We start from the raw sequence: 25,290 nt of genomic DNA, 5'->3' as shown, positions 1-25,290 counted from the left end.
GCCTAAAGTCTTCAACATTCAATTTATTTAATCACATCTTTTGTTGACAATATTGTAACTGCAAGCTTCAAGTATTCCCTTAACAGCTTTAAAGTATTCAGTTTCTAAATAAAGTTACTTAGATACTTGATCCAAATAAATGTATTCAAAAGTGGAAATTATGTAATTCCAGTACCTTAAAAATATACTTTGTTTTTGTTGTTATACTAAAGAAAGATAATACAAAGCAGCGAGAAATAGGTTCTGTTTTACTTCAGTGCCTATCATGTGACGGCAAACACTGTTGCCAATTAAATCAAGTTCTCTTCTGTTAGGCATGGCTTATTCAATGTACTTGGGGGTAGCTGGTGTCACATCATTTTAAGGGTGACTGCTGATGTTAACTATACACTAAAAAATAGAAGCAACAGCCACCTGAGCCCTCAATCCAAAATGGTGTGCTTAAATCATGGTAGCTTATATCAGAGGAAGATTATTGACTTTACAGGGAGCAGATATGACGATCTATGTTTGTGTAGGCACACACACGCACTCCCATGTGCGCACACTAAGGGTACACTCGAAATAATACAAAAAAATTACATTTATTATTATGCATTTCCTACTCAAGGCAGAAATTCATTAACCTATTGTTTAAGAAAATCTCTAGGTACATACCCTAGCAATCTATTTTAGAGGGAGGAGTGCTGTGCAGAATTTACTCTCATATTTGTTCACAAAAGAAAGAACTAGCAAGGTCTAGTTCACTAATATAATAATCACTGAAATGAGCAACAGAAAATGATACTAGAAAACTGAAAATATAGAAAACTGAAAATATTTTTTCCATAATTGAAATTTAAGACCTAAAACTACCCAATATACCAGCCAACTCTTAGGAATTTCCCCAAGATAACTTATGCTCACAAAAATTATGTACAAGAAGCCTTATCTAACAGCCAAAAACTAGATAGAGCTCAGAATCCTTCCAAAAATGAGTGATATGTTTATACAATGAAACAATACTAGCAATTAAAAGAAACTGTTGATAAACATAACATAGGTGAATTTCAAAAGCATTATGTTGAGTGAAGAAAGCCTTATACAAAGGAACATAAATTTAATATTTCCTTTTACATGAAGTTCTAGAAAAGGCCTAACTAACCTATGGTAGAAGAAGATCAAAGAATAATTTCCTCTAGCTGGGAAGTAGCATGAGGGAACTTTCAAGACTGATGTCTTGATTGAGGATTTGGTTTACACAGGTGTACAAAGTTGTCAAAACTCATCAAATGGTACACTTAAGATTGGTGCCATTCAATGTATGTACATTTTACCTTAAAAAAATATACTAAACTCTATTTAAAAGATCTGCATACTGAAATGTTTATGAAGTGAACCAATGTCTGTTGAAACACACACAAAAAAATAAGACTGATGGATAGAGGGAAGGGTATATGAAGAATGGTATGATGAAGCAAATAGAATGAAAGGTTAATTGCAGTATCTCAGTGATGGGTTTGTGGGCACTCATTGTAGAATTCTTTCAACTTCTCTGAATATTTTCACAACAAAACATTGCAAAACTGGTAAATTTACTACAAATGTTCCTTAGTATACACAATCACTATTTGTCAAAGACAACATGGTTAATTAAAAGTAACAAAAACTTGACTCATTTCTAACCCTTTAAACTACTATCATTAATAATGCTATCAATCATGTATACTTATTCTTTATTATAGTTCAGTAAATATTTTCTAAGATCTTCCTCATATTCTCATTCCTAATACATCCAAAGTGCAGGTACCTACATTTTATCTAGCATTCCTCACACACTTCTGCTCTATGCTCTTACGGTTCCTCAGCATATACATCATTTTACAACTCTGACCCTTTGCATATACTATTCCTCAGCCAGGATGCAGCTTTCTTAGCCCTGCTAGCCAGTAACCTCTTCCTTCTCATCTTTCAAAACCTTTCTTAAAGATAAGCCTCCCCAGAATCTTCAAGTCAAAGCTCGTAACACACTATTCTTTGTGTTCTCACATGATCCAATTATATAAATTTATAAATTAATAGCTATGATTTAAACTGACAATATGCCAAGAATTATTACCTAATTCTCCAAGTAGTCCTAACATACATATTGCCTTCACTTTAGTAAAGCTCAGATGGTAAAGTAACTTGTCAAAGAAAAGGCCCTACAATTCCAGGTTTGTCTAAACAGAAGCCTCCAATTTGAACTGTTTTCTCATATTGACCTTTTTCTTAAGTTTTACTGAGATATAATTCACACATTGTACAAAACCAATTAATGGTTTTTGGTATGTTCACAGAGTTGTGCAACTATTACCACAATCATTTTAAAATTTTTTAAAAAGATTTATTTATTCATGAGAGACAGAGAGAGAGAGAGAGAGAGAGAGAGAGAGAGAGAGAGAGAGGCAGAGACACAGGCAGAGGAAGAAGCAGGCTGCATACAGGGAGCCCGACGCGGGACTTGATCCCAGGCCTCCAGGATCATGCCCTGAGCTGCAGGCAGCGCTAAACCACTGAGCCACCTGGGCTGCCCTCATTTAACATTTAAACACAATCCTATAGTATAATCATCTACAAGCAGCAGTAATAAAGATTTCCAAGATATTAAATTATGCATGTGTTACTACCAAAATAAAAAATACATATGCTCACAAATGGATAAAGTTTTCCATTTTTTAGCCTACTTAAAGTTTACTCAATTTTTCTCTACTTAATAGAGAAAGAAAATTAATCAATTTCCAAATTCTTTGGCTGATTCAAATCATTTCTGAGAAAGCAAAATAATTAATAATGCTTCAGCTTTGGACCATAAAAATAAAGAAAATTCAAAGTCGTAATGATCCAAATTAAAGGACAAAAAAAAAAAAAAGCAGCAGGTAGATTTCAGGATATTTTCCTTTACTGTTTCCATTGCCATAAGGGTTCCATGTAAAAAAACTAAAGTTTTCAATAAAGGTGATCTGTAAGCTTTCGTAAACTAATAAAGCATGTCCTACCTACAGTTTAAAAAAAAAAAAAACCTGCAGAAATCTATCTTTACCACTACTCAAAATGATCATGAAGGGATCCCTGGGTGACACAGAGGTTTGGCGCCTGCCTTTGGCCCAGGGCAGGATCCTGGAGACCCGGGATCGAATCCCACGTCGGGCTCCCGGTGCATGGAGCCTGCTTCTCCCTCTGCCTGTGTCTCTGCCTCTCTCTCTCTCTCTCTCTCTGTATGACTATCATAAATAAATAAAAATTAAAAAAAAAAACATTAAAAAAAAGAATGATCATGAAAGGACTAATATTTCAAAACTTTCTAAAATACTTTGGAAAACACAAAAAAAACGCAACACACGTTTGACACAAGTTTGAGATCCTACATGCCAAGAAATGTGCTAGGGATATTTCTGGCTTTGTTCTCCGGGTACATCTTAAGTTTCTATGTAAGAGACTTACTGAAATCCTTTGTTAATACTTAAGAAGCAAATAACTAAATTTTTAGTATCTGCCATCAATTTTAACAAAAAGCACTTCAAACTTTCTGGCATGAAGAATTTGTAAGGCAGATATGTGTTTTAGCTTTATAAGCAATTTTCCAAATTGTCAATTAAAAACCAAATATTAAGATATAAAATTTTACATATTATCATTTTTTTAAAGACTTAAACATTTATTTATCTTTAGGGGGAGAGAAAAAGAGAGTGCACACATTCATGCATGCATGAAGGGGGAGGGACAGAGGGACAGGGAGAGAAGCAGACTCCCTGCCAAGTGCAGAGCCTGACCCAGGGCTCAATCCTGGGACCCTGAGATCATAACCTGAGCAAAATCAGGAGACCAATACTTAAGCAACTGAGCCACCCAGGTACCCCACGTACTATAATTTTCTTTACAAACTCACTGACTTTAATGAATAATAAGTACCTGTGAAGCACTATACTTAGAATATATATGAATTATTTATAACAATCCATGAATTAAGAACTACGTATTATCATCTTCATTTTACAGATGCCAAAGTTTCCTAACATTCCATACAGAAAGTGTAAACACTGTTGGCATTTTTTTTTTAATATGAACAACAAAGATTTCTGTAAAGTTTTATTTAGTCACAACAAAGAGCAACAATGTCTTCAAAATCACTACGGTTCAGAAGTTCCATTTCAGAACAATACCAGTTTCAAATATCATAAACTTTCACATAAACGCTATTTTATTTATCATGCAAATAGTTCACTAAAGGAGAAAAGAGCATTTTAAGCCTAGCACTTTACTCCCTAAGGATCTAATTGAAAAGCCAGACAAGCCCTTGAACTTTATCAAGATAAATCCCTGGCATCCACTAATCACCAGAGAGGATCTTCAAATTAGATAAGAGCAAGAACTTTGGCATGGGAATGAACACAAACACCTTGCCATCCACAAAGGCTCACAACCTGGCAGCCTTTCAGCAAGGTCCCACTCATGTAGCTGTTACTCTAAACTTTCCAGCTATTGCTGGAGAGTTGATAATTCTTAAGATATGAGGAGAGTTGTGATTTCTGACACAGCATTCCAGAGATAAATACATGATCAGAGGGATGCTTTGAAATTCCCAAAGATATTCCACTGGCCTAAGCCTGCGCGCGAGAATAGTTTTTCAAAAGGTGTCTCTTGCTAAGAAAAAGAGGGAGGGTGGAAACAGAGCACTTTGCTTGCCATCGGACAATACATTAAGTGCATACCAGACATATAAGTTCCAAATAACATCCTGAAAAATATTATCACAGAAATTCCCCTCTGTTTTCTAATTTAATAAACTCTTTAATATGTATTACTGAGGCATTGTTTCCCTAAATAAGTTCATAACCCACTCACTGAAATTTGGGACATTTATAAGGAAATTCTCTGACTAGATTAATAAGATATATTAAATTTACAAATTTACCCTCACTAAGTATTTGACTACTCATCTAAGAGTAATAAACATTTAAGCAAATTACCAAAATTAAGAATATCTTAAAAACTATTTATATCTCTTCCCACTCTCAAAATACAGCCATTGCTATGAACAGTTTTAAATATACATTTTGAGGCATATATGAACAGATACATCTATTTTTTTAAAAGACTGTAAATTCCAAACTATTTTGTATACCACTTTTTCATTTAATAATGTATCTACAGTATCATTTTACACCAATACATAATGTTCTGCTTTTCTCACTTTAATGGCTACATACTAATTCCTGTATGTGTAGAAAATAGCATATGGAACCAATCTTTCATAGATTGGTAACTATGATGCATAACACCACCAAATGACAAGGTCTAGAGTCAGTCATCCATGCTTCAAAACTTAACTTCCAACATTTACTAGCATAAGAGCTTAACTACCTACTTAATTTCCCTGTGTCTAAGTTTTCGTCATCTGTAAAGAATAAGAAATAGTATCAATTTGAAGTTACTTAACTAAAAAATGCTTTTAGATTAGAACTTCACAGCTTAATAGCTTAATAGTATTCGCTTACCTATGATATTTCTCCAGAAAAAAAAATGTTATACTTGTGTGTATCTTCTGTATTAATTTCTAAAAGTAATTATATTTACATATTTTAAATTTTAATTAATACTGCCAATTTTCCCTCAAATACACTGTATTAATATGACCTCTCGACAATGTGTTTCTTCATACCCTCAGTAACACTAGGTATCATCTTTTAAATCTTTGCTAATTTAATCAAAGAAGCTATCTCATGGTTATTTTTTTTCTCATGGTTATTTAAATTTTTATTTCCTTCATTATTAGTGATACAAACTGCCTTTACATTTGCATATTAACAGTATTTATTTCCTTATATATGAACTACCCGCTCCTTTATTTGCTAATTTTTCTAGCAGATTAGTCAATTTATTTAACATTTTATATACACACACACATATACTAGGAATACATAACCCTTTTATCTGTAATATGTATTCCCAAACATTTAGTGTCTCTACATACACACACACAACAGAATGCAGCAATGACAAAATGTCTTATTAAGTGTGACAGCTAAGTTCACATTTATTGAGTGATTTCTTCATGCTAAGTGTTAGAGATTAATATATCTTCAATATCATTTCACATCAATAGTGTTCTACTTTGTCTTTTGTCTTTAACTATGTCACACAATTGAAGGATAAGGAAACTGAAGCTCAATGAGAGAACTAGTCCAAGTTTACTAATAAGTGATAGAGCCAGAACTCAAACTCAGTTTTGTCTGATTTCTAGAGTCAAAAATTTAATTCCTATATTATAAAGCCCATTTAAAAAAAAAGACTGAAGTGAGCAGCCACTATACCTGTAATGTAACAATGTAAATATACCAATATGCTATTTCCCTAGAATTTAGACTTCATCAATCTCATCACTCCAGTACACTGACCTCATCTTTAAACAGAGGTAGAGGGAACCAGAGGACAAAGGATGATGGCTAAAAGACTCTCCAATAAAATTATATATTCCCTGTGTTCTTTCAGAGCATCTTAATTACTATAAACAATTTTTACCAGCTTAGACACCTCATGTTCCAACCCACAGCAAGTCTCAAGTAGAAAACTAGATGAGAGGAAAAGACGTAAAGAAATAAAACAGCAGGAAATTATGATGAGGATGTGTCAAAAGAAAACAGAAGCCAACTTGAAGGAATTTCACTGGCCAAATCAGATACAATCTGAGTATCAACATAAAGAGTAACAATCACAACAATAGATTATAACATACTGAATAAAATAGGAAACCATAAAGCCATATAATGAACTAAATTCATTTGATCAGGATGATATTGCTTTATAAGAAATACTTTAACAGTGCAGAAACCTAGAAAATACCACATTAATGAATGATGAGAATGAACATCAGCAGCAGTAAAATAAAATCATGTGTGCCACCTGTTAGAATACAACAAGAAGAAAAAGAGCCACCTCCACAATTTCCCTGACAAAAATGCATTAACTTGAATAAAATTCTAAGGAAATATTAGACAAAGCTAACCTGAGGGACATTCTTTTATTTTTTAATTTCTTTTAAGATTTTATTTATTTATTCATAGAGATGCAGAGAGAGAGAGGCAGAGACACAGGCAGAGGGAGAAGCAGGCTCCATGCAGAGAGCCTGACGTGGGACTCGATCCCAGGACTCCAGGATCATGCCCTGGGCTGTAGGCGGCGCTAAACCGCTGCGCCACCGGGGCTGCCCCTGAGGGACATTCTACAAAAACAGCTGGACTATCATTTTCTAATGTCAAGATAATAAAATTTAAGAAAGACTAAAGAACTGTTCTTCCAGATTAAAGGAGAATAAAAAGACACAACAAAATACAACACAGAATTCTGAACTGGATCCTTCCACTATAAAGGTATGATTAAGACAATCAGTGAAGCTTAAAGATGTTTGTAGAATAAAAGATAGTATTACATCAGCATTGATTTCCTTATTTCAACTAATGTATTGTGGTTATGTAGAAAATATACAATGAAATATTCAAAGGGATGGACTGTTGGGTCAAGTTCCTTTCAAATGACTCCAGAAAAACAAAAGTTCTTTTAATTGGCAACTTCTCTTTAAGTTAGAGCTTATATCCCGATAAAAATATTGATGTTTGAAAGTAATAGCTCAATACATACATGTCTTATAGGCAGAATTTCAGAAAGTTTAATAACATATAAAAAAAATTTTTCAGGTACGTTAGCAAAAGGTTTATTAGGCAGCAGAACCAATAAAGTCAAAAATCTATAATCAGTTTTCTCAAGCTTTCAAGCTCTAAGCACCTTGTTGAATTCCTGAGTCTACTGGAATCCACAGATTCCCACTTTTTTTTTTCCTCCACAAAGGCTGACAGTACTGGTAGCAAAAGAGTAAAAAGTAGCCATTTTTAAGTAGAGGTGATTTCTAACCTATAACAAACAAAACTATTTACATTGTAACTTGCAAATGTAATATTAAAATTATTTTTAAACCATCTTATTGGTAGGATGAAAAATAAAAATTTAAATACCTTGTTGCCTACCTACAAACCTTTTATACAACAAAAATATCCTTTTAATTTTTATAAACTAAATCAAAACATCCATTTCTAATGCTGAAGCTACAAAATTTAGCAGTTAAATTCCTGTTAACCTTTTAAGTATTTAGAATTTATAAATATAAGCAGATCAATACAAAAGACTATTTATAGTACCTATCAAAAGATCTGAACTGCACAGGTTGTTCAACAGACAGGTCACCAAGAGCTCCAAGGCAGGCTGGTGGCAGAAGGGCAGGATCCACTGTGACTCCATCTCCTGGTATATTAACCAAGCTTCGAAGAATGTCCTTCACATTGACATTTTTTGAAACTGGAACTGATGGTGCAGCCTTGTTATCCAACTCATTTCCTCCATCATTTTTGGTTTCCTGAGATTTATTGACTTCTAAAGAAAGAGTGCACAGTGCCTCACTGATTGCATCTGGGCCTGCACTGACACTTGGAGGTGTTACAGGAGGAACTACATCCACACTGTTTCCTAAGCCAACAGCTGTTTCTTCCCCAAGGCCTGAGTCCCTCCTTCGAGTAGATGATGTGCTCTCAGATTCTTCCACTGATGCTGGTGTTAACGGGCTGAATGCTGATGGTGTATTTTCTACACCTTATCCAGAAACAAGAAAAGTTAAGAACAAAAAAATTTTAGAACCAATTTTTAAAGGGTACATTCAGTCTTAACATTAACAGCCATCTACTATTTTTCTTTAACTTTTCAAGTTTTTATTTTAATTTTAGCTAGTTGACATACAGTGTTATATTAAGTTTCAGGTGTACAATGTAGTGATTCATCACCTCCATGTATTACCCATGTGACCCTGTGTTCATCACAGCAAGTGTACTCCTTAATCCCCATCACCCACCATCTACTATTTTAAATTATGAAATATACAGCATGTTCTAAAAGGGAAAAATAAACTATAGGAACTATATAATTATTGCATTAATATACCTGTAATCAAAATAGATGCTTTAATAAAATGATGAGAAATATAAAAATAATAAATGATAACTGAGAAAAACCCATCAAACTGAGTATGACATACCAATAGATAGTAACACAAGGTTGAAAGCCATTGGCCTACAAGAAAAACTCCAAAATCGTTAGGATAAAATACAAGACTTCAATAATAGAAGTCGCTAGAATGTAAACTTAACCAAGGCAGGGAATTTGTCCTCTTTAACACTTCATGTCCAGTACCTATAACAATGCCTGTGCCCACAGCAATCCCCACCCAGCAAGTAGTAGGTGGTCAACAACTTTAACTCTTGCTACTCTTGCCATCACACTTCATACATCAAATTACTTGCAATCTGCTGAACATAGGACAATGTTTTGGACTTCAAAGGCACATAAAATGTGCCTTTATACATTGTCACTTCTTTGGACAATAACTCTAAGATTTCTCCCTCAAACACAGTTTCTACTTGCTAAAAAACATGTTATCCCTCTTATTATGCAAGAGTAATTCAATAATCTTTAACATGTAGTTCAACAAGGAACACCATCTATTCCCTCTTTCATTCCCTCTAATTAGGCATTCACTGCATTCCAACAAAAATGCTCCATCTTGCTACTCCCAATGGTCAGTTCTTGGTCCTAATAGCACTTGACACAGCAGCAGCAAATGACCATTCCTTCCAACCTGGTAATACTTTTTTTCACTTGGCTAACAGGACATCATACTCTTCCGGTTTTTGATCTATTACCTCACTGGTTGTTCCTTCTTAATTTCCTTCACTTATTTTTCTCCCTTATTTCTTGAGTTGGAGGGACTTAGCACTTACCCTCCCTATCAACATTTATTCCCTTAGTGATCTCATTCACTCTTAAAGTTTTAAAATACTACTATATTAACCAAAAAAAAAGTCAGACTTATTAAGTGCCTATTCTACATCTTCTACGTCTAAAAAATATCTGAAACTCAACATGTTGAAAACTGAATTTATCTTTCCCAAAAATGTTTCCCCTTCTGTCCAACTGCACCTTATAATCCTTCTTGATAACATTCCATCTTTCACATACCCAGTATTTTAAATTCTGTTCTACCATCAAAATGTAGCCAGAATCTGACTACTGCTCACCAACTCTATAGCTACCACCCTAGTCCATCACAATATCCATTCTTTCCTGGATTATTGCAATATCCTCCCACTGGGTTGTGTGAAACTGTTATATTAACAATCCTTTTGGCCCATGCCTCCTGGTATCCATCCCCTTGAATGTGGGCTGAGCTTCACTTAGTTTAATCAATAGAATGTGGCAGTGGGCCAGTTCTGTGCCCAGCTGTTACAAAGGTCTGGCAACTTGCGCATTTCTCAGGATCACTGAACACCTGACACCTGTGTAAGCAAGCTGGCTCTCTTGCAGAAGAAAACATGTACAGAGACTACACGAAAAGATATAGGCCCTCCAAACTAACGGAGGAACACAAAAGAATTTCAGCTGAGAACAAGTGCCAAAGCCTCAGACATATATGTCCAGCTGAGCCATTTCAAGTCAGTCAGCCTCAATTCTTGAGCCATCCAAGCAGTAGATATATGAGTAGAAAAGGCATCTCAGGCCACAGCAAACATCATTTAGAGCAGGGATGAATTATCCCCACTGTGCCCTGTCCAAACCACAGTCACAGAATCATGATAACAAGACTAAAACAGTTATCGTTTTAGCCACTGAGCTTCAAGGTAGTATGTTACACAGCAGTACATTAACTAAAACACTGATTTTTTTTTCCTTGCTCTCTAGAGTATATTCTCCATACAGAATCCCAACTGTTACTTTTAAAAACTTAAGTCAATTGTAACTCCTCTCTCAAAAACCTTCAAATAATTCTTCATTTTCCTTAGAATAACAATTTCACAGTCCATTTCTCCTGGTCATTCTTGATATTTTTTTCTGTTGGATTTTATCTTTTTGTAGTACTGCTACCTTCTAAAACACTATACAATTTATTACATGTACTTCTTTTCTATCTCCTCTCACTAGACTATAAACTCCAGAGGGAAGAAATTTTTTCCCTCTTTTGTTCATGAATATACCCAAGTACCTCCCAGGTACTGAATGAATGTTTATTAAATAAATAAATAACTTCCACAAAGTGGTAGCTACTGCTACAACTGTAATAGCTGCTTCTCTAAATATACAACTATAACCTGCACCTACTTCTATAACTACTTCTATAACTTCTATTACAGTTTTTTGTTAACAAATCTCTTAGAAAGAATATGTATTATTTATCCTTTACAATAAATGCCAAAGCAAACAAAAATGTTATCCTATATTTGTAAAGGATAACATTTTCTTAATTATGTTTTAATTCAAAAAGAAGTATCATCTCCCAATTGGAATTAAATACATGGTATTAAATTAAAATATTTAGTTGTTAATTTAAAAATGTACAATCTCACTTTATACATAAGTGCATTTAAATTCCAGAATCAGTATTTTAATTATTAAGTAATAGTTTTTTGGAGTTTTTTTAAGATTTTATTTATTTACTCATGAGAGACAAGGAGAGAGAGAGGCAGAGACATAGGCAGAGGAAGAAGCAGGCTCCCTGCAGGGCACTCAATTCCGAGGACCCAGGTTTCATGACTTGAGCCAAAGGCAGATGCTCAACTACTAAGCCAACCAGGTACCCCTATTAGGAAATGTTTTACTTGAATTTTGGATGATAGAGAATAAGATACAGAAACTTACCAGGAAGTGATAAATTCCCACTTTCACTACCAGTTTCCTTAAATGACTGGTTACGTCTTTCATTTTGGGGTTCCAAAATGTCTCTGTACTTTGAGACCATAAGAACAGAGATAAAGTATACAACTGCCAACGCTAAAAACTGAGCTTGTTTGCTATCCTCCTAGGGAAAAATAAAAGTAGTTGATCATGCCACTATTAAATAAGAGGTACCAAGCTTATTTCATATGACAACATTTAAGTATAAAACATGTCCATAAATCTTTCAATATATGCAGAAAATAATAAATTCACCTCAGCAAAGATTAGGCAAAGACTTTTGGAAAAATGCCTATAAATGAGAGGCTTTATGCTTGTGAAATATGTAGAGAGAACTTGGCTTGTTTTTGAAAATTAAGTAACTTAGTCTGAAGACAATGGTCCAATATACCTTACAAGATTAATCAAATGAGAAATTATCATTATATATGAATAATTATTTTGACTTCTAATCATAAGAATTAAAACATGTATTAAAAATCACAATTATCAATTTTCCTAAAAGACAATCATTCGGGAAAAAAAAGTGAGGTAATCAAATACAGAACAGGATCCCAAAGGAATTCTCAGGACTATTTTAAATAGTACAATCAAGTGTCTAAAATTGAAAATACAGTGTCTGCCGGAAAGAAAAGGACAAACTAGACTGACCTCTACAAGAGACCAGGGCTTCATCTTAGCTCTACAGATTACCCACATGTCTGCATCGATAACCTCTTTCATCTGGTCAAAATCTCCATCTTCAAAGGGACCCTGCACATATCACTATTCTGATAACATTTCAAAATAATTTGAAGGGAAAACTCAAACTTGTTCATCAAATTCTGAAAACTAAAGGTACCTTGAGTAACAGATAAACTTAGGATAAGGGAAACAGAGACCATTGCTGAACAGATAAATAAATAGCAACTAATGGTGCAAATGAAACTAAATGCATTTGACATAATTTCTGGGAAATAAGGAGATATCATTGCTCTACCTGAACATTTCCACTTGATGCAAATATTAGAAGTATTTGTAATCTGATAAGAATCTATGGTACCCTTTGGCTCATATGCAAGACCTTATTAGTCTTGATGGAAAAGATAAATGCACATTTTCCCTTTTTTATTAACCATTCTTTTTTTCTAGACACTCCTGTGTTCTGCTGTCACACAATCCTAACACTATTATAATAACTGTTGCTAATGATATTAACATTAAAATGTGGGCAAAAAACTTACTTGATCTTTTTTTAAAGATTTATTTGTTTGTTTGTTTGTTTGAAAGAGAGCAAGCAAGAGGAGGGGGACGAGGGGAGGGAGAGGGACAAGCAGATTCTGCACTGATAGTGGAGCATGAAGGCGGGGCTCGAACTAACGACCCTGAGATCATGACCTGAGCAGAAATCAAGAGTCAGACATTCAACTGACTGACACACTTAGGTGCCCCATGATCTTAACTTCTTAATCTATTACAAATCATTTACCCATAAATATTTATTTAACCGTTTAATATGTTCAATATTTACTTATTACAGTACGAAATTCATAGTGTAAGCCTGATTTCTGTCCAATAAGAAATATCCAATAGATCCATATGTTTAGGTCCTAAATCCCAAAATAAATTTGTTTTCAATTGTAGCTGTCACTTACTGAAAACTTAAAATGGATCAGGGACTATCCTACATACTTCAAACACATTTCATTAACCCCTCTGAACAAGATGAGGCCTAGAGAAATAATTTACCTAAAGGCAAATGTGAATTCAGATTAGAGTGATTAAAAAGTTTAGCACTTAACCCTCAGGGTAATAGCTTCTTTACATTGTCAATCTAAGGTCATTACCTTTTTCATCAAACTTTGTGGATGGGGAAAAAAAAATCTCTGGGACAGAGTCTGGGAAACATGGTCTTTTTTCTAAAACTTCTACAAGGTGATTATAAAACTTTATTATAAAAAATTTTTTTGATTATTTATTACTTTCAGAAATACATGTTAAATATAGGAGACATTCTACCTCTCTCCAAACAGCATAATATAAAAACTTGTTTAAAAGTCCCAAAAAGGGGCACCTGGATGGCTCAGTGGTTGAGCAGCTGCCTTTGGCTCAGGTCGTGATCCTGGGGTCCTGGGATAGGGTCCGACATCGGGCTCCCCACAGGGAACCTGCTTCTCCCTCTGGCTGAGTCTCTGCCTCTGTGTGTCTCTTGTGAATAAATAAAACTTAAAAAAAAAAAAAAGTTTCAAAAAAGCCAAATCATACAGAGCCAGGATGAAGAGCTTTTATTTCATTTTAAGTGCTATGGGAAGCCATCAGAGAATATTTAAAGCAAAAGAGTTATTACCTATTACAGATTTTTAAAGATCGCTATAAGAAAAAGCTATAGGGCAATGGATTCAATGAAAAAAGAGGGGAGAGAAAGCAGCAGCATTATTTGGTCCCAAAATGAACCACAGTCAGTCGGTTCTGAAAAAAACAAAAGTTAATGGTTTAATTAAAGGAATGATACAGCTACCAAAAAGCAAATAAATGGAGATCTAGGGAGGCAGTATACCTAATGGTTAAGATCAAAATTTCAAGAACCAGATTCCCTAGATCCTAACCCACTTCTACCTCTTACTACTTGTGTAATTTTTTTTAAAGATTTATTTATTTATTCATGAGAGACACACACAGAGAGAGAAATAGAGGCAGAGACAGGCAGAGGGAGAAGCAGGCTCCCTGCAGGGAGCCCAATGCAGAACCTGGAACTGGATCCGGGATCCCAGGATCACGCCCTGAGCAGAAGGTAGATGCTCAAAGGCTGAGGCACCCAGGCATCGCACTACTTATGTAATCTTAAAGAGATTATTTAACCTAATACTTCTTTCTCATAGGATTATTGCATGACTTAAATGAAACAGAACATCCAGTTCTTTGCTTAAAATGCAGTAAGCATTCAATTAACTATTAACTATAGCTAATAACGATTAACAAATTGTATATGTGTATGTGTATAAAACTTAGTCAAGAACTCAAGAGAGGACTAAAGCTCTACAAAAAGAAGAGGGGAAAATTAAAAATTGAAGTTATAAAGTTGATAAAAAGAAACTTGCAGAATATCCTGTACTAAACAGGCAGTTAAGTATTCAATAAATATTTACGAATGATAATACTACAAATGCTGATGAGTAGGATTACAAATAATTTTTATTTTCCCCTTAGACTCTCATACAATCTTATAATCTGTATGTGAAACTGTGCCATTATATGAAAATCAACTAAAACAAACATTTTTTAAAAATTAAAACCACCCTACACACCATTTCATCATATACCTTTGTATCATAATTCTGTTCCTTTGAGGGGAAAAAATATCCAATGTTCAGTAAAAATAATATGCTATTCAGAATTTGAACATTCCATTACTTTCAGAGTGTAGATTCGGGATTTTAAGACTGCTGAGTTGGAATCCTATCTTTTACTAGCTCTGTTAGCTTGAAAAAGTTATTAAAGGTCTTTGTGCCTCAGATTCCTCATTTATAAAATGGTAATTACAAAAGTACTCATCTCAAGAAGTCGTTGGACCTCCTACATTTAAAGCACTTACAGTGCTTAATATGTAATAATGTATTATTCTTTTTAGCATCATTATTCTGATATATTAACTCCCTTTATATAAACAACACTTTCCAATATTCTAAGATTCTAAAATCACTATCAAAAGAATTAGTTTCTAGTCCTTCTTATATCTACTCAACTATTTTATATTACAAAGAGTTCTCATGATCAATACTTTGGGCCTAGGAGGAAATATGAATCAGCTAAGAGTATGTGAAAGAAATACTGTTACTTACTATGTCTCTGAAGACAACTGCCCTAAGCCGATTAATATCCATGTCTTGTAGGAGCTTCTCAAAATCTCTTACTGGAGATATACCACCAGTTACAATGTCCACTGGACTCTATTTAAGACAACAAATATATATATATATACATTACACAGAAATTAAAAAAAATTAGCACAGCATTCCAAGTACCAGAAAAAAAAATAATAACTGTAACACTGTTTTTTTCCAGTTTATTTTTCCTACTTACTTCTCTCTTCTTTTTTTGGGTACAGGAATAGAGGTGTGGGTTACAGAAGGAAGCCATAAAGGAAAAAACACACTTTACACTAAATCACCAAGTACATGAAATACAAATTGACATATTCAAAGGAAAAGGTATCAAAGACACAAGAAAAGTAAACATTTGGAAAAGTAGACAAGATTAAGTATAAGCAAATCTTTACTGTATATTTAAAGACAAATATTTGAATGCTATGTCCACAGACTAAAATAACTATTTTAGAACCTCTGTCAGATTTATTTAACTTTATGTTGAAATGAACAAATAAATTTAAGATCTTAATCGTAAAGTAAGAGGCACTTTATTTAATTAATTATTCTGTATGCTTACCTTCGCTGCAGATTTCCCCATGGGAATCAAGCTATGCATTGTTTTCTGGCCTCTGACTGTATCTCCTCTAGCTTTCAGCTGTGAATGCTGTTGACACTCTAAACAATTCCTTACTGCCACTGCACACACTGTAGTTTAAGGAGAAGATTGGGCAAGAAAAGAAAATTTTATTTAAGATTTTGAAACTGATAAAAATCACCTACACAATATGACTTACATAAAGCTTTTATTTGAAACAGATTACTTTCAGCAAATCCCTAAAATGTCAGGGACATTTAGTCAAATGACTTTGTCACCTGTTTGTTTTCTGACTTTGTTAGCTACTCTATCAGGAACCACTGCTAAGAGAGAATCATTTCAGGAATCTTAATCAACAGGCTAATGTTTCTTAGATCTCACTTAAGCTAAGCTAGGACAATCTTTTATTAAGGAAAAGATAGGGGAAAAAAATTAGGAAAAGATAGGGAAGAACTGAAAGGTAGAAAAAAATATAAAGCAAATCACACTGCCATGAACTTGTCTAGGATAATAACCTTCCATCACCTTCACTAAAGTAAAATAGTTAAAATTTGCATGTTTTTCTTATTATGTATCATTATAGCATGACTTTAATAGAGACTGATAGAGGGTACAGCATTTATAGAAAATATTTACAGTGTCTACATTTAACTGGCTTTCATTAAAACCATATAAAAGGTGGGGACAGAAAAGAGACTCTAATTAATATACAGTCCAAATAACCTCTCTAGTATTATGCTAAATGAAATAAGTCAAACTGAGAAAGACAAATATCATATAATCCCACTCATAAATGGAATCTAGGGGAAAAAATAAACAACAAGCATAATCAGGCCTATGAAAACAAGAACACAACTGATGGTTACCAGAGGAGAGGGTAAATAGGAGGTGGGCAAAATGGGTGAAGGGGAGAGAGAGATTTATAGGCCTTCACATATGGCATGAGTAAGTCATGGGAATTAAAAGCAGAACATAAGAAATAGTCAATGATACTGTAATAGCAATGTAACTGGACACAGACTAATATACAAACCTTTCAACTCACTAAGTTGTATACCTGAAACCAATGTAACAATGTGTCAACCATACTCAAAATAATAATAATTTTATCCAGTAGAAACCAGTATGTTTGTAAGCCATGGTATCCCCAAATCTTTAAGATTTGATGTTTCAGTATATTACTACCAGATACTAACCTTTCTTTGTTTCTGACTTTCACAAATGCCATACTCAAAATGGTGATCTTTTCTGAGCATAAATCCTATAGCCTTCATGTTATATGTGATTATAAACTATTATAGAGTCTGTAATAGCATTGTTTGCTAACCACTGAAAGAATTATGTAAATTTAAGAATTTGGTTGTAACATTTACAACAACTTAAAATAAGTACTAAATTAAATGAATCACCTGTTTAAAAAAAATAATTACCTCTCTCTATGTCTCCCCAATCAGGTAGTTACTTTCAGAAATTAATTTTTAGGTTTAAATGATGAATTAGGTAATGCAAAAATGATCATGAATTGTTTGATTGCATGTAAATCATCTCAATTCTCAATCAAATCAGTAGCTTTCAGGGCATTTGAACTGAACAAGAGTAGAAGAGCAAATGAGGAACAAGATAGCAGGGCAGCCTGGGTGGCTCAGCGGTTTAGAGCCACCTTCAGCCCAGGGTGTGATCCTGGAGACTGGGGATAGAATCCCACATCGGGCTCCCTACATGGAGCCTGCTTCTCCCTCTGCCTGTGTCTCTGCCTCTCTCTCCCTCTCTCTCTGTCTCTCACGAATAAATAAAATTTTTTTAAAAAAGGAACAAGATAGCAAACTTCTCTGTGGACTCTAAGTACCAAACTTTATATGGCTAGCAGACAAAGAAGTGAGACAGGAAAGTATTCAGAAAGTTGCAAGAAGAGAACAAAAACTAGGGAAAAGTAGACAAGGAACATAGTGAGAAAAGGAAGAATATAGAATACTACTCTGTCAAAATTAAAATCAGGCCTAGGAAAATAACTTTTGTATTACTTTTGTCCCAGGTTGCATAAATTCCAGTTTTGGTATCGATACACAAAGTTATAAACCATGCCACATTCATCAGTCTCAGTAGTACAAGTTACTCTTACTGTTGCTGTACTGCCTTCTTACCTCCAACCTCAGGAAAGAACAAGCATGAAAAAAACCAGAGATCAAATATTTGGATTATTTACCAAGCTTACCATACTCTATTAAAGAGATCCTGAACAAGTCGTTTTCTGAATCTCACTTGCATATAGAAGACATGGTGCTAGGATAGATTGAATTATGGAAATGAGGGAGACAGAGTATTTCCCTCATTTCTGAATTTAATGCTTCAGGACAGTGAAATATTGATAGTGTAGCCATATACTTTTAATTCCCGAAACACACTCTTTATAGAAAAGTGGCAAAGTTGATAAAATGGCATATACAAAATTAACAGAGTCAAATATTTTAATTATATTACTAAAAAAATATAAGGAAGTATGTTAAAACTGAAAGAAAGTTAAACTATATTCAAATTCTAACTTCACCAATTATAGCTTTTGGACTTGGAATAAGTTTCCTATTTCTCTGATCTCAAATATCCTCATGAATAAAAGAAAATAATTGCTGGCTCACTGAAAATCTATAATAAAAAATAACAGTAGACAATAAATGACAGTTTTTGCTTTTACATATTCACCGTTTGAATCAAAGCTTTACACCAAATTTCTAAAAATAGTTACATCGAGTTCATTAGAGCATCCTAAGTTTAAAAGTGCTTTGAATAGTACCGAGTAAAAATAATCGTTGCACCAAAAAAGTTTGTTTATGTAACAGTTATTTCTGCTAAAAATGGGAAAATATTTCATGAACTAATTAGATTTTCCACTTTCAACATTTCCACAGATGCCTTATTTCTGATCTATCTTCACATGGCCATGGTTCCTAATGGTTTTGCTTCCATTTCTTCATCCCCTTCTCCCTAATTGCTTTTCTCCATTTAATAAGCTAATACTGTTAGTATTTACAAATAGATACAAGAAATCTTCTCCACAGAGAAAAATCATTCTGCTTTACTCAAAGGAAGCCCTGATGACAATAAAAATTCTTGTCATGTATTTTGACTTTTACCTAAGCAAAAACTGCCTTCAGGACAAGGAGATTTAATATTTTTAGGAACTGCTTTAACAAATTACCATATCTTAGTTTGATAAAGGTTGTACTGGAATGATGCTGTTTAGAACCTTGCTACTCAAGTGTGTTTGTAAGAGAACAATTTCAACATTACCTGGGATTTGTTAGACAATTATAGACCTCACCTCAGACCTATATAACTGCATTTTAACAAGATCCTCTGGTGATTCTTATGTATGAATCATCTTAAAAATTGTGAAGCACTACTTTTGAGCAAAGATCAGAGGAACAGTGGTAATGGTGACCACAATCAACATAGATTTTTCAAAACTCGTCCTTCTTCTAGACAACTTTGTAACTACTACTATAGCATAATACACACATAATCCTCACTCTTTGGAGGTTAAAAAAAAAAAGGATATGACAAACTGTTTAGTACACATTTTTACACCAACAGGTAAAAGATAATTTTCAATCTAATATGTCAAGATTACTGAAAAATGTTCAAGTAAATTCCTAACTAATGGGTTTTAACATCTCACCTAGTCGGAGACACTGTCGCAAAATTCCACCAGAAGACATATTTTTTTCAGCTTCAATTTCAGTAAAGCCAAGAGAGCTTGCAAATATAAGCACATCCACAAGGCTGATTAGCCTCTGCAAAAATGTCACAGAGGCTTCTACTGAAAGGCCCTGAGTAGGTTCAATATTCTCCAGCTCATGCTGTTAAGGAAGAAAATTTGACATTTACATGTACATTCTGATCAAAATCCAGTTTTCTTAGATATGTTCCCCCAAAACTCTAAGTTCTATAAAAAGCCATGCTCTCAGATATCTAGTTCAACAGAATGATTTCCTTTTTCATCTAAAAAGAAGGCAATGGAAATGTATGGGTGAGCCACCATCAGTCATATTCACTAGCTGACTCATTCCTAAGAAGTCCTTTCATTCCTAGAACAGATTTAAGGTCCTTTCAGGTAACTAAAAGATCCTGTTACATCTGGGTTACAGCACCTATGATACATAATAACCACCACATTCAACTTTTAATCAAGAAAGATGCATAACAATCGTTTTCACACTAATTTATATAGTAAAGTCCTTACTGTAGCCGATGTAGCAGCTGAAAGCAATGGCAGTATACCCCCACAAGCCATGACCATATTGTCCATCACTTGAGAGATGAGATGAATTGTGTTGTGTACAAAGATGACATTATCACTGCTATTCACGAAGTCCATAACTGTCTTTGTTGAATGGCTGTCCAAAGATAAATGATGTTTACTGATAAAGCTAAAGAAAAGAAATCAGTTTGCCTACTTGAGGGGAGGGAGGATAAGAAGGTGCTTTTGCTTCATCTTGAAAGCTGAGGTAATGATAATGATGCAGCAGGAATGTTGGGGATGTACTTCCTCAGAAGATGCAGACCATTCCATATCAGGAGATCCTATCCATGCCCCTTTTCAGTGCTGAAATATATAACACTATTCATCTTGTATACAAAAAGTTGAATTATCCTTAACTGGGAACAAAATTGAGAAGTCATGTAGCAAAAATTAAGAGGTAAATGGTGTTAAATGTGCTATTAAAAATGAATTTTCTATTAACATTTTCTTAGATAATGCTATAAAATGTTTTCAAACAGTGTAAGTGTAGTATACAAATAACAATAAACCAATTAGGCATTTTAAAATCATAAATCATACAACAGATAATCTGAAATATATAGAAGTCTTATACCAAAACTATACTGGAGAATTAGATGTTATACTTAAGGTCTAATTTTTTTTTTTTTAGTACTTCTAGTAATAAACCACTTTGGTAGATCTATCTTTAGGTGAATTATATGCTATAAAATATGCTACAGGAAATTTGCAAGCTTTTTAAAGAAAAAATCTCTGATTTTCAAGTTTTTGTAATTCAGACAGGGTAGCTCATTTTTACAATAGAGAATAAACCCTACCATAGAATTTATATTCTACTTTTTTGCCAAATGCCTGAAATTAATTGTAAAATGTTAACTATATAAACTTCTTAGAAAACAAAACCCAGGGTACCTGGGTGGCTTAATCAGTTAAGCATCTGACTATAGATTTGGGCTCAGATCATGATCTCAAGGTTGTGAGATCAAGCCCCATGCTGGGTTCTGCACTGGGCACAGAGCTTAAGATTCTCTATTCCTCTCTCTAAAAAAAAAAAAAAAAAAAAAAAACAAAGACTATACACAAAGTGTGAATAAAGTTTAGTCTACAAACATATAGACAAACCTTCTCCACATCTGTATATCTGTTTCTATTGCAAATAATAGATCGTTGAGCAAACGTTGATGCATTTGAGACCATTTGAACTCAGGAATACGAAACATAGCAGATCTGGAATCCCTCCTTTGTCCATTAACTCCATCTGGTACTATTCCTTGACCTGGTTCCTCCTGCTGCCTTGACACCTAATACAGAAAGTAATAAAATAAGTTCAACTTCAAAGAAGGTATTAATAATAGCTTCTTTGCCATTCATCTAACAAATAATCACTAAAGAACTAAATTAAAGAAAAATAAGGATACTATGGAACCAAATTAGAGAACAATTATCAATGAGTAATAACACTGAAATTTAATACTAAGGAACCAAACTAGAGAAAAATTATCAATAAGTAATAACATTGAAATTTAATACATTAAAACAAAGTTATCAAAAATGCTAACTACCATAATTCAACAATAACCAGCTTGCAATCATGTTATTATTACCACCAACAAATGTAGTATTTTATAAAAGAATCAGGAAGTTCTTAGGTTTGAAAATTAGCAGCATGAATGAAAGGCAGTATCTAGATTATAAATTGATTAGAATTAAAAACAAACATGAAGATAACAGAATTAAGAACCAACAAAACGGTTGGTTGAACAGAAGTGGGAAATGACAACATGTACTGTCTCATGAATCCCTCTGAGATACTAGTAAAGCAGGAAGCTGTACCTCTAGATCTCAGAAAGTCTCCTCCCCTCTTATAAATTAAATAGATCTTATGGTCTGTCCACATGGAAGGAATTTTACACTACATACTTTATATATAAAATCATGCACTGGCAGGTAGTTCTGAAGGAAGACAACCCTAGATTTTGCCAGAGATAGAATGTACTAGTACTGGGTTATCAAATAAAAGGTAAAGGCAAATATTTCCAATATTTGCTTTATAAAATAGAATTATTACAATCCTAAAGCTTGAAAGTATTAACTTTTGCTGGTGCTGTAGTGAAAATAATAATAAAAGCTGCCATTTAATGAACTCACTAAAATTTTGTGCTAAAGATAACAAATGTAATCTTTACATTCATTGTATTTATATAATTGCAAATAGGCTATGAACCAACTCCAAAGTAAAATAAAATTTAAGTATATACCCTTGCACTATTAATTCAATGCAAATACACTTCAGGAAGACAATAAATATAATCACCTCAAGCACAGGTTGATGAGGTTGAGATGTTTCCATGTTTGTATTGGCCTTCAATTCCAATCTCTCAGTATCTGTAGCAACACTGGAAACATCCAATTTAGCAATCCTCTGCTCAGAAGTGGTAGGAGCCTCAAAGACAGGAGAATCACCAACTACTTTGGTTTCTCTAGCAAAGTTAGTTGTTTTCTTCCCTTCCTGTAGCATCTCCCCAACATCTGATTGTACAGGTGTCTGGGAAACAATAATGTCTGGTGAGGTAGCTGAAGACCCTGATGCTGTCATAGTCAAAATTCCAGAATCTTTGGAATCTTGAGTTTCACTGTCACTTTGCTTCTTACTTACAGATTCTTGCTCTTGAAATACTAATTTGTTGTCATTACTAAGCATGTCCAGTCTTTCACTGGCTTCAGATGCAGCTGGAGACAAACTATCTTCTTGGAGCTCTGTGGGTAGACTGGCTTCCTCAGTAGGACTACTTTCTACCTTCAGTTCTACATAATCATCATCATCTTCCTCTACTATAGACTTATCCAAAAATTCAGGTACCTCTGAGGCATCTTCTTCTGAAGGAGAACTTACAGAAGCAGTTACTTCACTAATAGTCATTATATTTTTGCAACTCATTTTAAAAGAATTAGAGGAAACAGTCTCAGCGTCTATCATATCAGAGGATACTTCCAAATCACCTGTATTAATTGTTTCATTTATCAATGTTTCTTCTAAATGGACTTCATCTAGTAACTCCTGACTTTCTTGGCCAGTTTGCCTTTCTTCATTAGATGCATTAGGAGTTGGCAGTCCAACGCTGGAAACAGAGTCTACTGAAACTGTCTTCTCAATAGTTGACTTTTCATCACTATTTCTGGTGTTATGTGGAGACACAGGACAAGCCTTCATACTTGTTTGCTGGGATGCTACTGAAACATTAACATCCCTGCTAATGGCAGAGTTGGCTTCAACTGAATTTGAACACTGCCCTATTTGTTCATCAACTTTTCCCTGGTGTTCCCTGAACATACTGGCAAGATTTTCTTTGTGTATTTCAAAAGTGACCTAGATGAAGAACATACAATCAAAATATGCTTTAAAAAAAAGATAGTATATAGAACATAAAATGAAAATATTTAACAACTTTTCAAATAAGTGGTATAATATAATGCAATAATCATCCTAGAATACCCTTATCTTATAAAGTAGTCAATCACAAAAAACAAAATAGTCAAAAAAATGATAGCTAGACTTAATGCTAACAAGCAGCAAAGCACTAAGCCACAATAAGAACATCCCTACTTAGCCTATTTTTTAAACACATATGAAAAGAACACACTCTACTGACCTCTGTAACTTGTACCAGGATCTAAACATATACCATTGTGTATCTAAATATATACACTGTGAATGGTTTGTGCACTAAATAATACATTGTTTCAACTGCAATGAAAACCCATTTCCCCATGATTTATCCTCTTCAGGGAATTAAAAAATCAATTAATTATGTCCACTCTTATAGCAGTTTTCCATATATTTAGTAAAAATATTTCTTACTAAGCTAATACATGAAATGAAATGGAAAAAAAAAAAAAAGAATCCAACCATCCCCAAAGGTCAACCACTATTTTCAAAGTCTAAACACTGGTCAAAATAAATATAACCTGAAAGTTCCAAGTCATCCATCCATCCATCCATCCATCCATTCCACTTCCATGTGAGTGACTACTATGTAACTGGCAGTGCGAACATCTTATATTATTAGCCTTATACCCCTTTACCTTGATAATTTTCTTATCAAGGATTACTTTAGGGACCATTATGTGATTGCCACTGGTGTTATAACAGGAAGTGTTAAAAAAAAAAAAAAGAAGTGTAATGCATGCAAAAACTATAGGCATAATTAATAGTTTACCAATCCTAGAACTGTTTGTACCTGTAGCCTACATTATTATAATATATATGGTAAATTGAACCTTTAGTCAACAAAGCTTTATTGAACCCTAGTATGGGAGGATGGTAATAAATGACAAAAGATAATTTGTTTGTGCACAAAGGTCTATATGCCTTTTTGAATCATAGGCATGTACACACATGGGTAAAAGGCAAACAAATGTATAAATAATGCATTATGCAAACATTTTTTCTATAGCTTATTTACTAGCCCTTACTCGGAGTATTTACAGTATGCTCATGCCCATATGAGATACAGCTCAAAATAAAAATGTTTAGGAAATAAACATTTTCCTAATTGTATACATTTGGGAAACTTTTTTTTTTAAGATTTTATTTATTTATTCATGAGAGACACAGAGAGAGAGAGAGGCAGAGGCACAGACAGAGGGAGAAGGAGGCTCCATGCAGGGAGCCCGATGTAGGACTTGATCCTGTGACCCTGGGATCACGCCCTGAGCCGAAGGCAGACGCTCAACCGCTGAGCCACCCAGGCATCCCAGGAAACTTTTTTGAATATTTCAAAATGAAA

General features: G+C 34.0%; 1 protein-coding gene across 7 annotated transcripts in view; it reads right to left on the bottom strand.

Annotated features, from left to right (window-relative positions):
- LRBA (LPS responsive beige-like anchor protein) overlaps positions 1-25,290 on the bottom strand; it is a 732,259-nt gene that overhangs the window by 532,219 nt on the left and 174,750 nt on the right. For all 7 annotated transcript variants that reach the window (XM_055336397.1, XM_055336401.1, XM_055336402.1 and 4 more), the window contains exons 23-30: positions 22,818-23,870; positions 21,626-21,804; positions 20,465-20,618; positions 19,901-20,081; positions 16,210-16,337; positions 15,606-15,713; positions 11,752-11,911; positions 8,211-8,658 (exon numbers count right to left, since the gene is read on the bottom strand). In XM_055336397.1, the coding sequence (XP_055192372.1) occupies positions 8,211-8,658; positions 11,752-11,911; positions 15,606-15,713; positions 16,210-16,337; positions 19,901-20,081; positions 20,465-20,618; positions 21,626-21,804; positions 22,818-23,870 (2,411 nt within the window). The remainder of the gene's footprint in view (positions 1-8,210; positions 8,659-11,751; positions 11,912-15,605; positions 15,714-16,209; positions 16,338-19,900; positions 20,082-20,464; positions 20,619-21,625; positions 21,805-22,817; positions 23,871-25,290) is intronic.

The sequence above is a fragment of the Nyctereutes procyonoides genome, unplaced genomic scaffold (genome assembly GCF_905146905.1).
Source record: "Nyctereutes procyonoides isolate TBG_1078 unplaced genomic scaffold, NYPRO_anot_genome, whole genome shotgun sequence".
In the NCBI taxonomy this organism is placed as follows: domain Eukaryota; kingdom Metazoa; phylum Chordata; class Mammalia; order Carnivora; family Canidae; genus Nyctereutes; species Nyctereutes procyonoides.
Note: the sequence above shows the minus strand (reverse complement) of the source record. Positions and strands in the feature narration are given on the sequence as shown.